The sequence below is a fragment of the Diabrotica virgifera genome, chromosome 4, assembly GCF_917563875.1.
Source record: "Diabrotica virgifera virgifera chromosome 4, PGI_DIABVI_V3a".
Taxonomy (NCBI): domain Eukaryota; kingdom Metazoa; phylum Arthropoda; class Insecta; order Coleoptera; family Chrysomelidae; genus Diabrotica; species Diabrotica virgifera.
The window spans coordinates 224,318,683-224,341,768 of NC_065446.1; the positions used below are offsets into that span (position 1 = coordinate 224,318,683).

Sequence of the window (23,086 nt, forward strand, 5' to 3'; positions counted from 1 at the left end):
ATTATTTTGTATTTTCCCAACGACACCCGACTTGGGAGTCGAAACGTTAATAAATTCATTTTTTAGTAAAATGGTGGCTTATTTCCCATCGAAAATACTTAGTTATAAAAATGCCACAAGGAAATAGCTTCAGAACAACAATTCGTCTTCAATATTTTTCAAAAATCTATCGAATGTGTTTCAAAATGTTTTTGAAAAATCTATCGAATGGTACCAAACACGACCCCCCCCCCACGGAGGTGGGGTGGGGGGTTACCTTAAAATTTTAAATGGGACCCCCAAATTTTTATTACAGATTTGGATTATTTACGTAAAAATAGGCAACCTTTTATTCGATAGATTTTTTCGAATTATGGATAGCTGGCGGTATAAACGGAAAAAACGATTGTTGCAAATAGAAAATTAAATTAAAAAATTGAAAGTCCCCACTAAAATCGAAAATTTTACTTAACTTTTTTGGTTTTAGGACCTAATAATCACAACCTAATAGGTCCCCATAACGCTCGACTGACTGCAAATTTAGCATACTTTGCTCCCCTACCATTACTCATGTACTATAATTTTTGTTAGGGTGGATTGCAAAAGAAAAAAAGCAAGAGAATGCGGAGATTACCATATCATTCGGTTAATGTTAAATGTGCTACAGTTGCTGGATATATCACAAACAGGACATAGACATTGAAAATATGCAATTTGGGTTTTGCAAATGTCCAGGAACGCCTGAAGCTCTTTTTTCATTTAATATACTAATACAAAGGTGCCTGGACGTCAATAAAGATATACATGTGTGTTTTATTGGCTATAATAAAGCATTCGACAAAGTATGACATGAACAGTTAATGCATGCCCTGAAATCAAAGAAGATAGACTACAATGACCTCAGGATTATATTGAGTTTACATTAAGCAATGAGTAAAGTATGTGTTAACGAACAGCTATCAGAGAAAATTGAAATCAGACGTGGAGTGCGGTAGAGATGCGTGTTTTCGCCAATTCCTTTTAATACCTACTCGGAAGAGATCCTTAAAAAGCTGTTCTGGGGTAAAACAGCTGGAATAACGGCAAAAGGAGTTCCCATTAATAACATTAGATATGCGGATGACACTGTCATCTCAGCCGAAAATATTGAGGACTTTCAGAGGTGGTGACCAGAATAACGAAGTTTGGCCAAGAATTCGATTCAACAATTAACGTCAAGAAGACAAAATTTATGGAAATATCAAAAACTCAAAGAAATAAAACAAGTCTTTTCATAAACCGAACCAATGTCGAATGAATAGACCAATACTACTTCCAAATGGTCTACTTCCAAGAATATAAAACAAAATGAGAAAAGTGCTCTGTACAAGAGATTTAAAATTGGAGCTAAGAGGTAGGTTGGCTAGGTGCTACTTTTTCGTAACTTTGTTTTATAGAATGGAAACTTGGACCTTGAATGCGCCGTCAATAAAAAAACTGAATCATTCGAGCTGTGGGTGTACAGAATAATTCTGAAAATATCGTAGACAGAACATGTCACAAACAACGAGGTTCCGAGAAAAATGAATAAAAAAATGGAAATTTTAAATAGCGTCAAAATAAAAAAATTAGAGTATCTCGGACATAAACTTACGTGCATAGAAATCGGGCCACTTAAAAATTTGGTCATTTTTGATGTCTCGTATTTCCTAATGTTGTTCTGAAGCTATTTTATTATTTTATTATCGTATTTTCTAAACCTGTTGGCCGATTTAAGTGAATTTTTTAATACGAGTGTACGAATCAAACGGTGTTTATTTTTTCAAAGTTCGCATCACACTGTGGAATATTCTAGGATTCATAAAATACTGAAATTAAAACCCAACTATAGCCTCAGGTATTCTTAACAGTATGTTTTTTATTCATTCGTTTATGTTGGATAATAAAAAAGTTAGGTACTTTAACAACTAGACATGTTTTTCATCAATACACGGTGTTTCTAAATAAGTGAAACAAACTTTAAGGAGTAATTCTGCATGAAAAAATAACGACAGTTTGCTTTATAAACGTATGTTTGCAAATGTTTCGTTTCCGAGATACGGGATGTTTAATTTTTTCTTACAAACTGACGATTTATTTATTGCTCTAAAACCAGGAGAGATATGCAAATGAAATTTGGTATGTTTTAAGAGATAATTATTGGCGATTGTTTGACATAAAATTAAGAATTTAGTATTCACCATTGGCGCGCATACGGGTAATATGACCAATCATATTACCCGTATGCACGCCAATGGTCAATATAAAAATCTTAATTGTATGTCAAAAAATTTGTAATAACTACGTTTTAAAACCCACCAAATTTCATTTGCATATCTCAACCGGTTTTAAAGCAATAAATAAATCGTCAGTTTGTAAGAAAAAATTCAACACCCCGTATCTCGAAAACGAAGCACTCGCGGACATATGTTTATAAAACAAAAGGCCATTATTTTTAATGCAGAATTACTCCTTACAGTTTGGCATATTTATTTTAAAACACCCTGTATTGCCGAAAAACAAGGATAGTTGTTAACCTTCCGATGACCAACCTTTTTTTGTTGCACGGATGACCAAGGGGGGGGGGGGAATGACCCTAGGTCAAAAATGTCAAAAATGACAATTAACAAAAAAATAAAGTTTTTTTTTCTTAATTTTTTTTGGCATGGACTTTATGTCATTCAGCCAGTCACAACATGAGTATTAGTGTCATGTGTAGTGTGTATGTTGAGTAAGTGTCTTGTTACTTTGCAAAGTCGACGTCATTAGCGTAAAACTACTTGTAATTACATATAATAGACGCTATTTTACTAAATCAGAATATATTTTTTATTCGTAAAATATAGGGAATTTTTTTTATTTCAAAATATGAGGATATCTAGAATGATATTATAGTCAAATAAAAAAATAATGAGTTAAAAATTGAAAAAACAGAATGCTAAGAAAACCTGAGGCTATAGTTGGGTTTTAATTTCAGTATTTTATAAATGCTAGAATATTCCACAGGGTGTTGCGAACTTTGAGAGAAAACAGAGTTTGATTCGTACACCCGGTATACAATAAAAGTTTACCTGTTTAGCTACAATATTATTACAGTAATATTGTTAAATAATCAGGCTATAACATATTAAAAAAAACACTTAAATCGGCCAACAGGTTTAGGAAATACGAGACATCAAAAATGACCAAATTTTTAAGTGGGCCGCGGCCGGTTTCTGTGCACTTAAGTTTATTACACGTGGAGAGAGATATAACTTGCTCCAATTGATTATGCAGGAAAAAATTCAAGGAAAAAGAAGCATAGGGAGACGCAGAATATCGTGGCTGCGCAACCTGGGAGAATATTGCAGATGTAGGTACATCAAATGAGCTTAGAGTAGCCGTCTATAAGTTCGAATAGCTATGATGATTGCTGACCTCCGTCACGGAGATGGCACTTGAAGAAGACGATTTCAAATTCTAAATAATCGAAAAACCCAAAATTTTATGCAGCTTAATAAGACAGGCGTAACAATTCTTCGTGACTTTGTCGGTCGTGGTCATTATGCAGCAACCATAAGGTATTTAGCTAAATACTATCATATAATTTTTGCAAGAAGCACTGTTTTATTTAGGTACACTTTCTAACAGAACGTTCTAGTTCTATGTGGGTTATTTTATAAATTTTCTGAGTGATACCGAACAATATACTGTAATATAATGATGGTTTATGTAAAGTTGGCAACAGTTCATGTAAAATTGGAAATCAGCCCATTTTGATTTTAACAAAAACAAAAGGTCGGCTTTATCATTAAAACGATGGCATGCATCAACCTTTACTATAATATACTATTCTGTCTCTTCCGCACGTTCAGAGTATTTTATAAATTTTATACTCTCGTGAGGCTAAATTCCCGTTGTTCTAAATTTCCAGCAAAAATCCAGGCTTTTTATAAGTAAATAAATAAAAAATTTGTTATTCAATTGACATTTTATAAATAAAGTTATTTTCCTTTATACACCACTCTCCAAAATTAATGCAACATTAAATGAACCATAAATTCCTGTTTTTCACAATTAAGCTATTTTCTGCCTGAACTGTTGATTGTATTTTATTAGAAACAAGTGCTCTACATCTTATTAATGTTACGAGAGCTTCATCTTTTCTCAACACTTTTGTAGAGAGAAATAATTTCGAGATCTCTATTATCTAAAAAGAATAGTACTTTCAAAGTATTATAACCGCGGTTTTATTGAATTGTGTTATTCATTAAGGGGGAGGGCGCAAAGTCTTGGTCCAATGCTATTTATATACATTCAGTTTTTTCGAATCCTGAAAAAACTAATAAATGTTTTTCAAAAATTTAAACACAGAAAACATTGCATTATTACCGGCGGCCGAAAGTCCCTTGGAATAAACAAAAAGTTTCATTTAAATGAAATATTTGCTTGAAATTAAAAATCACACTAATCTTTCTCTTCTGTTTGCACCCATGTAGCTTATTAAAATAAACATTATAGAAGTTTTCAGTGACTTTCGGCCCTTGGTAATAATTTAATCTTTCAATGCGTTTCAATTTTTCAAAAATGCTTATTAGGCCGGGCAGTATCGTCGCCCCCGCTAGCGAAATTATTCCGATTCGATTTTTTTGCACAAACTTACTCAAAAAGAGTTCTTTATAACATATCCATGGGGTGCCAGGCGGTGCCGTGGTCGAAAAATTGTTTAAACAATTTTTTTTAAACAAATTCAAAAAAATAATTTTTTCATTCCAAACAATATTTTTTCAGATAATTTGGGTCATTCTGAGCAAAACATTTTTCTTGTCATTTTTCTCTAAAATTGATTGTTTTCGAGTTATGTGCGATTAAAAATTTGAAAAATGCGAAAATGGCCATTTTCAAGTCTTAAAAACTCGATTAAAAATTATTATTATACAATTTAAAAAGTAACCAAATCAAGTTTCAAACTTCTTCTTTAAGATCCTGAAGAGATTTTTGTCATCATTTTATTACAAAGCTGTTATTTTTAATTATAAACAATTAGCGCTATGGCCATTTTCGCATTTTTCAAATTTTTAATTTCATATAACTCGACAACAATCAATTTTAGAGAAAAATGACAAGAACCCTTTTTTGCTCAGAATGACCCAAATTATCTAAAAAAAAATTGTTCGAAATGAAAAAATTATTTTCGTGAATTTGTTTTAAAAAAATTGTTTAAACAATTTTTCGACCATGGCACCGCCCGGCACCCTCTGGATATGTTATGAGGACCTATTTTTTGGTAAGTATTTGCAGAAAAATCGAATCGGAATAATTTCGCTAGCGGGGCGACGATACTGCCCGGTCTATATTAGTTTTCTCAGGAATTGAAACAAATGGCATTTAAATGGCATTTGACCAAGATTTTAACAGAATTTAACAAAACAAAAATTAGCAGACCAGTTTTAGACTGACAATATTGTTTACAATTAATTAAGTTATTTTGCTACTTTGCGTATGAAGTTTTAGTTAAGTAGCTGACATGGATCTTATTTCAAGAAATCTGACTCCTAATTAAAGTGTGCAGGCAAATACTGTAGCTGATGTAGGATTAGGTTATCGTGAAATAGGCATGTAGTATCTCATCATACAATATTACGAATCGTTCAAAATTTTCGAGAAACAAACAGCCATACGAAAAGGCCTGGAAATGGAAATGGAAGGCCTACAACACCACGCCAAAATTAGTTTATCAGGCTTCTTGCTATAAAAGAAACGTTTTGTCACAAGGCCAATGAGACATTTACAAATGCAAGTTGCAGATGTTTATAATATTCAAATTAGTAATGACACTATACGGACACACTCTGAACTACATGTTCATAATAATAAAAAGATACCAGTCTGAGCTTTAGCTTTAAACGCAAGTCATCGTAGAAGCAGATTGCAATTTTCCGTAGAGCACCTTAAGAGGATGGGTACGTATTTTAGGCTGCAATGCTATTCAAATGGGGATTCTTTTTTTTCGAATCCTGAGAAAACTAATAATTATTTTTGAAAAATTTAAACGCAGAATGAAAGATTACGTTATTGGCGAGGGCCGAAAGTCCCTGAGAACTTCTATAATGTTTATTTTAATAAGTTACAGGGGTGAAAAACTAAGAGAAAATTTAGTGTGATATTTAATTTAGAATATCTCATTCAAAATAAACTTTTTATTTATTCTAAGGGACTTTCGGCCCTCGGTAGTAATATAGTCTTTCATTCTGCGTTTACATTTTTCAAAATATTTATTGTTTTTTTCAGGATTCGAAAAAAATGAACACAATGTCCGTGGTAATATTTCCAAATCTGTCTTTGTCATACAACGCACTCAGTCGAATAGAATATTGTCAGCATACTGTCAGTCAGACAGTGACAATCAGTGACAATTTTAAATACCTATTTAACATGACATCGGGAATATTTTGAGTTGTTGATTAAGTAATATTGACATACAGTGTATTTGATAAATAATTGATTGAAGACGTGAACTTAATAAAAAGTTATTTGTTGTGTATTATTTGTGGAAGATCCAAGCAGAGAATACAGACATCAGGATAATATATTCTGTGATCCAAGTATTTTGTTGTTAAAGATGTTCAAAATTGTAAGCGTTCCATAGTAACACTATATTATTAAAAAATCACTTAAACACTTTTCCTCTTTTCTCGATGGAGTATTAGTTTTTGTTGTACATATAAATTATTACAATCTCTGAATACATAGTTAGTGAAAAAATTATCACATTTATTAACTGAATTAATAATTTGCAATTATAATAATAACAGTTATCCAAGAACATTCCAAAGCCATCTCTTTAAATTAATGATGACATTTTCAAGTAGAATGACATTCTAGTAATGTTTACATATCCATACCAGTGTGAATTTTACTACACCCTTAAAATATTTGCGAATTATGTACCGATGACCTTAACAGAGATGTTAGTTACTGGGAGCACGTATAAAATTGTTCACAGATTTGACGATCAAATGAACGCTATACATAGTGCAACGTACGACCTATGACCTACTATGACATTAGTTGATCGAGGATATGTTATGGTTTGATGTTTGATGATTAATATATGTTACAGAGTGAACCCACCATGATGCTTTATAAAGAGGTTTTTTAATAAGTGAAGTGTATTTTACAGACATTTTGCCTAACTATATCGTTTCCGTTACTCCTTATATTGGAAATAATTTTCTATTTATATGATAACAAGAATAAAAAACCGCTAAACGCATTAAAAATGAGTGGCGCATACAATATTCCAGCTACAAAGAAGCTTATATGAATATGAATATTAGGCACGTGGCGCGAAAATATATTTTCATTTTGGTGGAAAATAACATTCTAGTTTTATTTTAAAAGATGTTTAAATAATATTTGCTAAATCTGAAGTAAAACGCGCCACAAAAGAATAACTTTGATAGAGTTTGTATTTTGAAGCTCTTTTGTGGCGCGTTATACTTCAAATTTAGCAAATATTATGGAAGCATCTTTTACAATAAAACTAGAATTTTATTTTTCACCAAAATGAAAATATATTTTCGCGCCACGTACCTAATATTCATATCAGCTCCTTTGTAACTGGAATATTTTATGCGCCACTCATTTTTACGGCGTTTAACGGTTTTTTTTGTTCTTGTATAGGGAGTTTTTCAAAGTAAATTATAAATTAAATGTATGAAGTTGACTTTAATGTTTTTGGATTCCACGTTAAGCGTTATAAATGGTCGCCTTTAAAGCATTATCTCTCAAATGATCTAGTGTCCATCGAATATAGAGTAGATTTTTTTCTATTCGAAATACCTAGATTGAAAAAATATATTGGAATGGCCGGTAAATGAACTGGGATTGCCCTATCAATTTACCGTCGTAATCACTACAACTACTTAAACCATTTCGGAGATAATGGTTAAATGGATTATACCTTTGGAACTCAATAACTTCTAAACGACTCAACGAATTTTGATCATTAAACATGAGGTTGAAACGATTTGACAAGTAGTATCTGATACATCCAAGAGGTATCATACTTCAGTTATCATACATCAAGTATGATAACTGAAGGTATTATTAGGAATTATTGAGCTTGAAAAACCGTTTTTCCCAGAAGAAATAGATTTGACCATATTTACGAAGCCTATAGCTTAAAAATTTTAATTTTCCCAGATATGTGGTATACACCGTTAAATATGTCTAGATCCCCCTATAAACGCTCAGTTATCGGCGCAATTCGTAGGTTGAAATTTTGAGTAATTGTCGAAAAACCAAAATTTTCAAAGATTAGTTCTTCAGTTTTTCGGCTATACTGAGCCGTGTGTAGGTTTCATCTTGACCGCTCAGGCACCAGTTGAAAGATTAACTCAACGCTATTGATTTGGTGTATTTGCGGTTTTCCTGGCTCTCCTTGAACCTAAGATATATACGCCCAAAAAATATGCCATTTTGTATTTTGCTAGCCGTATAGCTGGCTTAGGGGTTGTCAACAGTCACAAACTACACCGGTTCTGTATCGGCCCTGACCCCCTCTTGAAACACAGAAAAAAATTCAGATGGGTGTAACTTTTCCACACACATACATACATACATATCCACAAACAATTTCCCGTTTTTAAATAAAAATTGAGTCATACTTCTCAGCTCGGTAACTTTTGAATGGTGTAACCGATTCAAAATTAGACATGTGTTGGAAAGGTAATGATCAGTGCTATTAGAAGCCGCAAAGGTGGGACTTAAATTTTTGAAATTTTTGGGAGTTTTGGGGACGAGAACGAAAAACAGACTCTAAATGGGAAGGGCCGTAAAATCCACTCCCTTGAACCAAAATGGAGAAATGACATATGGTTGGGTGAGTCTTTTCCTAAACTTTAAGATGGGATTTGGCTCAATTTTCAATTCAGTCAGATTTAGAAAATCAAAAATTTCGTGTATAGTGTCGCATGTAGAGGTATTGTGCGCCACAGGCGAGAACTGCCGTTCTCTGGTAATATACTGGATCGATTGTGGCTTACTTCCATAGCAAAACTAATTTAAAATGTCCAATGCACCTCCTAAACGAACCGCTTATGATTGAAATTAAAAAAACCGAATTCACGACAAAACAATTTTGGGTACATTTTACTAAATAAAAATATTGTCATCTAAAATACAACCGCTTTGCAGATATGTATTTGAATTAAAGAAATGTTAGGGCACCATCTTTAGAGCTATTGCTCCGTTATAAAGCAGTTTTAAATAAAATATAAAAGAAGTAAATGAACATAAAATTAGTTCCAAAATTTGTTGTTCTATTTTGTGAAGAGCATTTCTGAAGACCCTGTATCTGTATATTGCTTATAACTGCAGGCTTATTATTTGCTAGTTCAAAAAATATCTAAAACAGATCTTCTTGAGACCTAGCGATACACACTTAACTCAGAACCGAATAATAGGCTTTCAAGAAACTAGACCTTCTGGACTGAAACATAGATCTGGGTTATACATAAAAGATCTTTCAGAATAAAATGTGGAAAGTTATACGAGGCGAAACGACCGTTTTGAAATTTATTATCTACTAAGATAGTATCGAAAATAGTGAGACCAAAGTGTCTAAGAGTAGTAAGGGGAAGTTATGCAGTCGTTTTTTATTCTGCGCACCATTTATTTTTCATTAAGTATACACTAAACGCAAAAAGTATCGCATAATTTTTTAAACAGAAAAAAAGTTTAAAAATAATTTTTAATTTTTAGTAGAATGTTATAATACCCGTCTATCGTCTTCTTTAGGTGTTTACAAACCCATAACATTTCAAGTTGAATGCGTTTTTGCCGAAAAAAAAAACAAGAAACAAAACGTTGTTAAAGCAGAATAAAATATAATTTATGTTGGACATTTGTGCTCGAGATTTTGATCTGTACACTATGTCTGCTTGAGTTTTCTATGAGAATTTGCGTTTTTACAAAAACTGAGTAATATAACGTCAGAACAAGCAGCCCAAATTGTAAGTTTAATTGGAGATGGCCGATCGCAGCAATATCTTGCTGAAGGTATGGGAATCCACCAATTCAGCGTTTCAAGAGCTTTAAGAAGGTATAGAGAAAGTGCAGGATACACAAATAGACCAGTTCCAGGACTTTCCAGGTGCACGAACCCAGCAGATGAACGTTATTTACATCTGCAGACTTTGCGTAGACATCATGTTACAGCTAGACAACTGCAAAATGATCTTTCCATAGCCCGTGACCCGTAATGTTCGGTTCGTAAAGTGCCAATTCGGTTAGAAACAGATTAAGGAAATTTGGAATCAGAGTCAGAATGACTGCTATGGTTCCACTGTTAACGAGGGCACACGGTATGTCACGTTTAAGTTTTGCACCAAAACATGTCGATTGGGATATTATTAACGACTGGGCTAATATTCTTTTTATTGATGAGTCAAAATTTACACTTTCTGGATCCGATAGACACTTTGCACTGTCGGATCCACAAAGTGCACATTTTGACCCCTCAGAAAAAAGAATATTAGTCCAGTCACTACAATCGACATGTTCTGGTGCAAAATTTAAACGTGCCATACGGTTAACAGTGTCGCAGCGGTTAACAGTCGTTAACAGTGGAGCAATAGCAGACATTCTGACTCTGATTCCAAATTCCTTTAATCTTTTTCTAACCGAATTGGCACTTTACGAACCGAAAATTACAGGCCACGGGCTGTGGAAAGATCATTTTTCAGTTGTCTAGCTGTAACATGATGTGTACGCAAAGTCTGCAGATGTAAATAACGTTCATCTGCTGGGTTCGTGCACCTGGAATGTCCTGGAACTGGTTTTTTTGTGAATCCTTCACTTTCTCCAGTCTAAAACAATGGCATTCAATCTAACATTGAAAGGAATAATCAGAAAAAGCAGAATAAACATGCAAGGAACGATATTTAACAACGGCCACCAATGCATAGCATTTGCAGATGATCTGACGCTATTAGCAATAAGCAAAAAAGAACTACAAAAGTTAATGAAAAACATAATAACGGAAGCCAAAAAATTCGGACTTAAAATAAATGAAGAAAAGACAAAGTATATGATAATGGGAGAGATCCAAAAAGAAAAGGAGAATAACATCATAGTACAAATAGATGGAGAAAAAACATACTCGTTCAAAAGAGCCAAAGAAATTATTTACCTGGGAGCCAAAATAGATGAAAATGGTCATGAATAAGGGGAGATAAAGGCAAGAATAGCTAAAGGAAATAAAAAATATGGAGCATTACGCACATTATTGAAATCCAAATACGTATCAAGAAAAACAAAAATAAGAATTTATAAGACTGTTGTCAGACCTACAGTAACATACGCAAGTGAAACATGGGTGCTCAAAAAGTCAGAAACAGACCTATTAGAAAGATGGGAGAGAAAAATGCAAAGAGCAATATATTATATTGCTCTTTGCATTTTTCTCTCCCATCTTTCTAATAGGTCTGTTTCTGACTTTTTGAGCACCCATGTTTCACTTGCGTATGTTACTGTAGGTCTGACAACAGTCTTATAAATTCTTATTTTTGTTTTTCTTGATACGTATTTGGATTTCAATAATGTGCGTAATGCTCCATATTTTTTATTTCCTTTAGCTATTCTTGCCTTTATCTCCCCTTATTCATGACCATTTTCATCTATTTTGGCTCCCAGGTAAATAATTTCTTTGGCTCTTTTGAACGAGTATGTTTTTTCTCCATCTATTTGTACTATGATGTTATTCTCCTTTTCTTTTTGGATCTCTCCCATTATCATATACTTTGTCTTTTCTTCATTTATTTTAAGTCCGAATTTTTTGGCTTCCGTTATTATGTTTTTCATTAACTTTTGTAGTTCTTTTTTGCTTATTGCTAATAGCGTCAGATCATCTGACAGATCATGGACAGAGGTGGTGAAGGAGTGTATAAAAAGACTGAAGTGTATTTAAATAAAATTTACAAGTTTTATAAGTTATGTAAGTTATTTATTATATTATTTATGTAATCAGAAATGTAAACATTTTAACCCTAGGCCTACAAGGCCTGTTGCGCTTAATAAATAAATAAATTCGTATAGTGTATCCGCTGCGCTTAATGGATATACTATGGATATGCCTGTATAGTTCTGACAGTCTCTTGTATTTTACTTTTTATGCACTGGTATGGTTTGTTCAACAGTAAATGGTTGAGTTCAATTAGTGCGGTCGTAAATATTATTAAATTGATCTAACCTGGCCCATTGTTAAGACCCAACCGGAGCGATAAGCCACAGACGTAGACAGAGTTGGTCTATTGAAATTAACACTTACTAGACGGTAATCCCATAATAAATCCTGAAATAAATTTTACGTGAAACCTGGCCTTTTATACTATTATCGGTTAATCCAGGATGTTTATAGTGGTAACTAATTGAACTCAACCATTTACTGTTAAACATACCATACAATTATTGCAGTTGACCATTCTATAAGCAATATTGTTTTATTCCATATTAGATTTAGGATGTATAGTAATCTAATCTTTGCTTTTTCTCCTATATATGTATTTCTTTCTGGACTGCATTTGATCTAAGAAACCGTGTGAATATTAAGTTTTACAAAAAAAAAAATGTTAATACCTCACATTATAGTATAGTATGCGGCAAAATAAACAGTACTGAAGTAAATATTGAAATGTTTATGATTATTTATATTATATCTAGTACACATGACACAGCCACAGTATATAGAGGTTCCACAGTAAAACCACTCCTCTGTCGGCGCTTTGATCTCAAGAAGTAATACCGGCAGTACGCAATTGGTAATTCACCAGTGGTGGATGCGGGTTTTCCCTGTTAAAATCCGTACGTTTCTATGCGACTAGCAATGCCAGAGTGGGGCAAAGCGACTAAGAACATTGCGCGGTCGCCATGCGCGACTACAGATTTTACTTCCAATTTTTCGGAGAAGTGGTTCTACTGTCCCTCTTTATACTGTGACACAGCCTTGCAAACATTATTCGCGACGACCACGTTCCCGAAAAAACAGATGTTAAAGATGCCCTGGCCAGTGGCGGATCTACGGAGAGGGAAAATGAGGAAATCCCCCCCCCCAAACAAAGTCCAAAATTGGAGAAAAAAATTGTTCAAACATAATAATATATTAGCTTATATAAAACCAAAACCACAGAAAGACAAATCCAACCTAATAAACACGCTAGTTAGAAAAATTAAGGGCCTGTAAAACTTAATGCCTATAAGTTATTATTTATATCTTTTATGTAATCTAAGTTTATATTTTTATGTCTTTTGGTTGGTTTTTCATTTTGAGTCCCCCCTGAGGCAAATTTCTATTTCCGCCACTGCCTCTGGCACGAAAAAATCTTTAATTCTAGTCAGCAATTCCGAAATGGCAGACGGTGGATCTGTCTGTCTCCTTCAGCATTCCCCATATGTACGCATCTGGTCGCGTTAGTTCTAGTGAGTAGCAACTCCGAAAATGATCGCGCAGTATTCGAAGAGCGTCTCTGGCAGTGTGGCAGGTTGTCCCGTCCTGCTAAAACCATTGTTGATTTTAAGCTTGCACCATTTTCGTGACTTTTTCCGTATGACCGAAAATAGTACTCCACCATAAAATTTTTTTCTGCAAATCTGAGAACCATTCTGGAGCACCTAACATTAATACGATATTCACATAGGTTAGAACAATGTGAGGGAACCACTCAGTACGTTTCGGCGCCTGACACATACAAATTTAAGGCATACTAATTTCAGTACTGTTTATTTAAACGTATAATTCATATTATAAAATTTAAACTAATATGTATTTACAAAACAAATTAACTTTAGATGTGCTAACTGTTTATTATTGTTACAGGACGGGGTGTCACTGGAAGGCGGGCTAGTTAACGTCAGTCCTGACGGTAACACGACTACAAGCTCACTTTCATTTACACCAACCTCTGCAGATCATGGCCTAATATTAACTTGTAAAGCATCTAACCAGAGGATACCTTTCAGGTAAGCTTTTAATTTGATTTTAAATAAGTTATCTGGTTTCAAACTAAAAACTTTGAGTGATAAAGGACACCGCACACATCTGATGAAAAATAAACTGTGACTCAAATTAAATAAAATTTACATGAATAGATTCGTCTTAAAATTTGGATCATTTCATATCATTGCGCTAAATCTGAATTTTGCTTGAAATCGGCGTAAACTGATATAATATGGGTACGTAAGTAAGAAAGGTAGAGAAAAAAATTAAAGGCACTCGTGGGAGTGCTGACAGAAGTGAAAACTTCTTATAGTATATAAATTACGAGCTCAATGCTTTTACCCCATCCTAAAAGAAGTGCTATGCCTATATCATATACGATATACGCGATGCGTATGCCCTATGCTATTTATGTATACATACACAAAATTTAAATATGTACAAAATTTATTTCAGCGAAGGGATGACGGTCGCAAATTCAATACTTGTTCCAGATCCAAGAAGTGCACAACGTCCCTAAAGAAATTTTCAATTCAAAAATTTTTTTCGTCGAAGCGATAACGGTCGCTAATTTACTACTTTTTTCCCATCCAAAAAGTGCACAACGTCCCTCAAGAAGTTTTCACTTCAAATATTTATTTCGTCGAAGCGATGATGGTCGCTAATTTAATACTTTTTTACATCGAAAAAGTGCACAACGTCCCTAAATAAGTTTCACTTAAAATATTTATTTCGTCGAAGCGATTACGGCCCTAATTCAATACTTTCCCTCCATACAAAAAGTGCACAACGTCCCTATAAAAGTTTTCACTTAAAAAATTGATTTCATCGAAGCGATGACGGTCGCTAATTTAATACTTTTTTACATCGAAAAAGTGCACAACGTCCCTAAATAAGTTTCACTTAAAATATTTATTTCGTCGAAGCGATGACGGTCCCTAATTCAATACTTTTCCCCCATCCAAAAAGTGCACAACGTTCCTAAAGAAGTTTTCAATTTAAAAATGTATTTCGTCGAAGCGATGACGGTCGCTAATTTATATTTTTCCCCATCCAAAAAGTGCACAACGTCCCTCAAGAAGTTTCAACTTCAAAAATTGATTTCATCGAAGCGATGACGGTCGCTAATTTAATGCTTTTTTCCATCGAAAAAGTGCACAATATCCCTAAAGAAGTTTCAATTAAAATATTTATTTCGTCGAAGCGATGACGGTCCATAATTCAATACTATTCCCCCATCCAAAAGTGCACAACGTCCCTCAAGAAGTTTTCACTTCACGAATTTATTTCATCGAAGCGATGCCGGTCGCGATGACGGTAGATAATTTAATACTTTTTTCCATCCAAAAAAAGCACAACGTTCCTAAAGAAGTTTTTACTTCAAATGTTTATTTCGTCGAAGCGATGACGGTCGCTTATTTATTACTTTCTCCCCATCCAAATTTAATAATTTTTCCCCATCCAAAAAGTGCACAATATCAATAAAAAGAAGTTTTCACTTCAAAAACGTATTTCGCCGAAGCGATGACAGTCGCTAATTCAATACTTCTTCCCCATCTAAAAAGTGCACAACGACCCTCAAGAAGGTTTCACTTCAAAAATTTATTTCTTCGAAGCGATGACGGTCGCAATGACGGTCGCCAATTTAATACTTTTTCCCATCCAAAAAGTGCACAACGTCCCTAAAGAAGTTTTCACTTCAATACATATACGTACAAAATTTATTTAGCCGAAGACATGACGGTCGCGATGACGGTCGCGAAATAAATCCTTTTTCCCTATCGAAAAATAGGTTTTACATTTATTTTAAATTTAAATACTTCTATACAATTTATGTATAGATACACATAATGTAGATACGTACAAAATTTATTTGGTCGAAGAGATGACGGTCGCTATGACGGTCGCGAAATAAATATTTTTTCCCCATCCTAAAATAGGTTTTACATTTATTTTAAATTGAAATACTTCTATACAATTTATATATACATACAAATAATATATAGCATAAGCGATGACGGTTGCGATGACGGTCGCAATGACGGTCGCGAATTCAATGATTTTTCCCCTATTCAAAAATCGCACAACGTCCCTAAAGAAGTTTTCACTTCAAAAATATTTTATAATTTGGTATTCCATAAATATTCTACAGGTCAGTCGTACCAAAGTATAACACTTCCGTTGTAACACGCGGTTGTAAAAATGAAAACAATTATCTGCAACAAAGACCTTAGATTAAAACTGAGAGTTAAGAGCTCTGCCTACTACGTGTTTTTATAGTGCAATATGGACATAAAACCTTGACATTGAAGCAAGAACACATAAATAAGCTACAGTTCCTTGAAATGTGGTGTTACAGGAGGTTGCTTAGAATACCATGGACACAGAAGAAAACTGACTCGGAAATATTGCGAGAAATGGGCAAAAAATACGAAATAATAAACACAATAAAAACAAGAAAATCAAAAATGAATAACCATTTTCAATTTCGTTGCAACACGAAAGTATAGCGGCATTATATTCTAGTTCAATCAGAGAGTGTAGCAAGCACCTCTACCGGTTTCGAAACTTATTAGTCTCTCATCAGGAGGCACATATGTTGCTCTCTCTGACAAAACCAGGACAAACCCCGGCGTGCACTCACGGATTGCAACGAACGAAATGGCAGGGATGCCCTGGCGGCAACTGCTATCAAAAGACTAAGTATTCAATCTAATAGCTATAAAATCATATCAAAAATATAACTCTACATCCCACCACATTGAAAACAATGGGAAACTTCTCTGGTTACACCTCCCAGGCTTCTACAATTTGCCATAATGGATGCTGAGACTAAGGCCGATGCCACATTATGCGTTTTGACCGGATGCGTTTCCGCCGCATTCGGTGAAAACGCATAGTGTGACAGATCGGTTCGGTTGCGTTGAAAACGGATGCGTTTTGAGTCATCGGTACGCGCTTACAAACTGCACCAGACTAAACGCATAGTGTGACAGGTCGGTCCGGTTGCGTTGGAAACGGATGCGTTTTCACCGCATCCGGTCAAAACGCATAATGTGGCATCGGCGTAAAGAAGATGAGGGAATTTTGCAATTTATAATTCACGTCCCTCGTATTCACGTCCCATTGTAGAAGCCTCGGAGGTGTAACCAGAGAAGGATCCCATTGTTTTCAATCTGGTGGGATGTAGAGTAATATTTTTGGTATTACTTTATATGCTATTGGATTGAAAACTTAGTCTTCTGCTAGCAGTTGCCGCTAGGGCATCCCTGCCATTTCGTTCGTTGCAATCCGTGACTGCACGCCGGGGTTTGTCCTGGTTTTGTCAGTGAGAGCAGCATATGTGCCTCCTGATGAGAAATTAATAAGTTTCAAAACCGGTAGAGGTGCTTGCTGCACTCTCTGATTGAACTAGAATATGATGTGGCTGTAGTTTCGTGTTGCAACGTAATTGAAAATGGTTATTCATTTTTGATTTACATGTTTACTCTGATTGGAATAGGAAGGGAACCATTCTCGTTGGAACTTTACCGCGCTGAGCAGATGGGACGTGAATTATAAATTGTAAAATTCCCTCATCTTCTTTAGTCTTAGCATCCCTTATGGCTTGCAAATTATAGAAGCTTCGGAGGTGTAACCAGAAAAGGTTCCCATTGTTTGTTATTTGGTGGGATGTAGAGTAATATTGTTGGTATTATTTTATATGCTATTAGATTGAAAACTTAGTCTTTTAAAAACAAGAAAGTTACAATATCTCGGTCACATAATGAGGGGACAGCGATATGAACTACTAAGACTGATAATACAGGAAAAGATAAGAGGAGGAGAGTGTAGGAAAAAGGAGAATGTTCTGGTTGAAGAATTTAAGGGACTGGTTAAAACGCAGTTCCATAGAACTCTTCAGAGCAGAGGTTGATAGAGTAAAGATAGTGATGATGATCCAACCACCGATCGGGAGACATAGGCGTAACTAGGGGGGGTTTTGGGGGTTGTAACCCCCCCCTATTGGGATGTACTTTGAGCTCTATACGCTTAAAACCATAGCCCTCAGAGACCTTCCAGTAGTTGTAACCCCCCTTTCAGGTAGTTGTAACCCCCCTTAGGATCATCCTGGTTACGCCTATGTTGGGAGACGGCACTTAAAAAAAAAATTGGTCAAAAAAATTAAAAATAATTAAAATGTGGACACAAATAAGCAAAATAGAATGAAATCTACATAGAAAGAGCCAGAAAACAGAATAGTAAGGATAGAAAGGGATAGTCAAATCAGTAGAAGGGCAATAAGGTACCCGAAGAAAAGATGGTTCGACAACATCATTTGAGGCTTAAAACTGAAGTAAAACAGGAATGAGAGTATAAATAAAGCAGAAAGAAGAAGAAGCGGAATATGTTTTGATAGCTAAATGATTAGGAAAACACATCATTATATCATGGATAAAGGGACCAGCAGGCATTAGGGGTAACGAAATAGTAGACAGGCTAGCCAAATCCGCCCTATTAATAGGCGAAGAACTTCCCATGAACTTACTACCCGTTTCGGATATTGATATTATTAGTAGACGACACCAAAAAGAAAATTGGCAAAGGTATTATCGAAACACTAGAACTGGTAGTAATTACAAACAAATTCAGCCTGAAATTGCCATTAAAAGATGGTTTCATTCTGTATCATATCGCCATTTCATAAGAGTGATAAATAGATTGAGATGTAATAATGCTCTTACTCCCCTTCATATGTACAGTTTGTGTCTCACAGAGTCACCTAAGTGTGAGTGTGGAATAGAAGGTGATCTACTACATATTCTCTTCGAATGTTCACGTCAATCAGTAAATATAAACAAATTTTATGATAATCTTAATATATTAAAAATTCCACTTCCCGTTTTTCTGAACAATTTGATATTTTCTGAAGATATTAATACATTAAAAACAATTTACGAACATATCAAAAACTGTAAATATAGATTGTAGCAATAAAATTTACCCTGTATTTAAATAACAAAACAAATATGTTTGTTTTGTTGCTATTTTTTAAACCCTGTAGATTTAAGTAATTATTGTGTATTATAATTGAAAAAAGAAAAGAACGAGAAAAAAAAAAACAAAATAAAAAAAAGCAAAAAAAGCCAAAAAAGAAAAAAAAACTAAGAAGACGTAAACCTCCGAAATGTTGAATTGGGTTTATGTCTTAACGTAGTAAAAAAACAATTAATAAAAAATAATAAAAAAAACAACTAGATGTAGGTAAAACTAGATATGTTAATTTGGTAGATTAATGTTGCAACCCTACACCATTGTATGGTAGAAGGGATATGATTATATATATATATATATATATATATATATATATATATATATATATATATATAAAAAAACAAAATAAAGATTAAAAAAATACAAAAAAAATAAATATGTAAAAAAACATTTACAACCAAAACAGTGTATTATTTAGATAATAATTGTAATATGTTAGTTTGTTATGTATTTAGAGTTAAAAATGCAGAAACAATTCCTCTGATTGAAAAAACTAATTTGTTTGTTTTTAATATAACAAAATGTCTGGCTAATTGGCTCGGCCAAGGCCATCAAATTCACACAAAAATAAAATTATTAAAAAATAAAATGAACTCATCAATTCCCCATGACCTTACTGCTTCATCATTTAAACTTTTTTTTCTGATATTTGTGACGATTTTCCATTTCCATTGACATTAATTTGGCCTAAGTAAATGTTTGCCAGATAATATCGTACATTCCATGGTTTACCTTTCTCTAAAATATATATAATTAGTGTAAAATTATTAAACTTTAAGGGGTTTATTAGAATCGTTTTACCTCCAAGGGATCAAATGCTCGCACGGAGATGGGTTAGCGAAACATGAAAGTAAACAAAATGTACGCGTAGCTGTACCCGAAATAAAATTTGTATTTATTAATAATATTCGGTTCTATTTGGGTATATTAATTGATCAAATTTATTAACAGAAAATTTTGGTTAAGTTTTGATTTTATCCGGGATTTGGTAAGCGTGTATGAATAAGAGTAAAAATATTTATTTATTTAACCTCTTTTAATACACAAAATAGTTGTTATTACATTACAAGAGTGCTTACTGCTGCTAAAAACTAATTCCTATATTAAGTACTAAACCTAAACAGAATAGAACAAGTAAAAGGAAGTAAAAAAACACTATAAATACATCTAAATACAAATAAATACATCTAAATAAAATTTTACGACAACAAATTTTGTGGACTAGAAATTTGTTTCACAAGCAACTTTTATTTGTTTCACAAAAGAATTTAAAAAGTCTATATCACAGTTAATTATCATATGGTTACATTCTTCTAACATCTTGTTTATTGGTGAACAATCAGTTTTATTATTTGAGAACAGTCCTTTGTTATAATTCTTAAATGTGTTTTTGGAACATAAAATTTAATATTATTTATAAAAAAGCAATCTTTAGATTTAATGGGATTTACAACATAGTATATAAAAAGGGCTGAATGAAAATGTCTTCTATTATCCAGTCGCTGAACTTTAAAACAAGTTAGCATAGCATTATAGGAAACCATGTATGGATAGATACCAAACTTTCTGACATAAAGAAACCTCAAGAATCGTTTTTGAACCTTTTCAATTAGATCAAAATTGAATTCGGCTTGTGGTGCCCATATAATAGAGGCATACTCCAGTTGAGGTCTTACCAGTGCATTGTATAATGGTATTAGAGTTTCAGTTCTTTTAAAAAATTTTGAATAATGAAGCCAAGAGTTCTGTATACCTTTCCAATGATGATCCGATAATGTTCACTAAATCTCAAATTTTGCTGAAACATTACTCCAAGATCTTTGCAAGTGTTCTTTCTTCCAAGTTCAGTATTATAAATTTTGTATTGGTTCTCCACGAATTGTGTTTTTCTAGTGATAGTAAAAACATGACATTAGAAGTGTTTAGAAACATTTTGTTGTCATCGAACCATTGGATTACTGAGTTCAGATCACATTACAACATCTGAGAGTCCTGCAGAGTTGAAATTTCTCGAAAAATCTTAAGATCATCTGCACATAACAGGCTTGTCGAAAACTTCACACAGTGAGATAAATCGTTAATAAATATAGCGACAGAAGAGGACCCAAGTTGCTACCTTGTGGCACCTCTGATGTCGACATAAATGGCTTAGATAAACTGTTCTTTACCTTAACTTGATTTAACTTATCAGAAAGGTATGATCTCAGAAACATACATACTTTGGGCTAATTAGCAAAATACAAGGAAAAGTCATTTACCAGCAATTTTATTACTGAAATCGAATCTTGTTATTGCATATATTAATAATATTGGAATGCAATGTCCGCAGATAGTGTGCTACTTTTTTTATAAACAAAATGGCGCCCTTAATTGTAAAGGGTTTTTACCCAAATATTTTTTACTTTGGTGGTTAGCAGGTTAGATTCACGTTAGTATAACCTATAACTTTTAAAATCGTAGTCAAAATTTTAAGTACTTTGCATTATTTTATCAGGTTATACACATTTTAGGCAAACACTGATGATGATCGGTCAACCGATTGAAAACTAGTTCTGTTCTGTGGTGTAGCTCTGTATAGAGATTTTAACAAATATACCTTTTATAATGGATTTTATGGTTTTTTTATAATTACTCTATTATTTTACTCTTTCTGGTGATTTGCAGGTGTCTTTTCAAAAAGACCAGCTCACTGTTCTTGTTTTATTTCAAATTGATATTGTCGTTGGCCATACTTCCGCTCCGTATACAGTAATATAGATTGCTGTTCCATATCACTCCATGAAGTGCTTTTACGGCTTGTTTCCCCTTATCATATATTCCATATCCTCCCTGTCTTGTTCAAAATAACTTGGTCAAATGTGTTATACTGTCTTGTACTGGTATGCCTATTGTTCCGTATTTTCTATACCATTTTTTTAAAGGCTGATCTGTATAGTGTTAAAAAGTATAGGAGATGGACCTCATCCCTCTTTGAGGCCTTTTATTGCGCTTATGATTTTTGATACTTTATTGCCTAACTTTATTCACACACCTGTTTGTTTATACAGTCTGTGTGTTGTATTTACTCATCTCTCTGTAACGTGCATTCTTCTTGCTGCTTCCAATAGTTATTTCCGGGGCACGCTGTTGTAGCTTTCTCCAAGTCAATAAAGGCCATTTATACAGTAATGAGCGCGCTAATAACCGGAAAAATAACGCAACAGATGGAAAACATATTAAGTTACGAGATAAGAAGAGATGAAGCTAATAGAGGTGGAAATTTTAGCGATAAAAACCTATAAATTTGTATTATATTGATGCTTTCCCACTTTAGACGTATCGGACGGGTTTGGCAACTATCATTGTGACAGTGACAGTTTTAGATGACATACTCCTCTGATACGTCTAAAGGTGGGAAACAATCAATATATAATATAAATTTATAGGTTTCTATCGCTAAATTTCCCACCTCTACAAACTTTATATCTTTTTATCTCACAACCTAATATGTTTTCCATTTGTTCGTTTCTGTCACTTGTCCCATGACGAATATATTATCTAGGTTAACCACATTTAAAACTATAAATGTTTACGTAAATAGGTGGAAGAATATTTAAGACCTATATACTCTCCTTCTTTTTAGAATCCGCCACTAACTTTAAGCATGATTCGCTAACTAATTTTAAAATAAATAATGAATTTTCCTTACTTACTTTATCTTTTGAGAAAAATTCTGCAGTAATTTTAAATTAGTGTATAAAATACACAAAGAACCTCATTAAAATAAAGAAAAAATAGTTAATCCTTAATTAGCGTGGATTTTAAAAGAACTAATTGTCAAGAGATTTCTTTATATCCACTATAATGTGCTAATTTCTGGTAATAGCTTAGAATTATGTATAAAAAAAATAAAATATCCAGAACATTTAGGTTTAATAACTTTATTTTGGATATGTCGTATGCAATTTGTTTACCTTTTGCGTTAGTTACGTCTATCTATCTCTCATGTTGAATAAAATAATGACAATAGATATTATAAGCCAGTTAGTGCATGACGAATTGTCTGACTTTTACTTCATTCAGTGCTGTTTCTGTAGA

General features: G+C 33.5%; 1 protein-coding gene across 1 annotated transcript in view; it reads left to right on the forward strand.

Moving 5' to 3' along the window:
• The first annotated feature begins 8,803 nt into the window (after positions 1-8,803).
• Positions 8,804-23,086, forward strand: part of LOC126883814 (nephrin-like) — a 593,591-nt gene continuing 579,308 nt past the window's right edge. Inside the window, exons 1-2 of the mRNA XM_050649484.1 lie at positions 8,804-8,863; positions 13,856-13,998. Coding sequence (XP_050505441.1) covers positions 8,804-8,863; positions 13,856-13,998 — 203 coding nt within the window. The remainder of the gene's footprint in view (positions 8,864-13,855; positions 13,999-23,086) is intronic.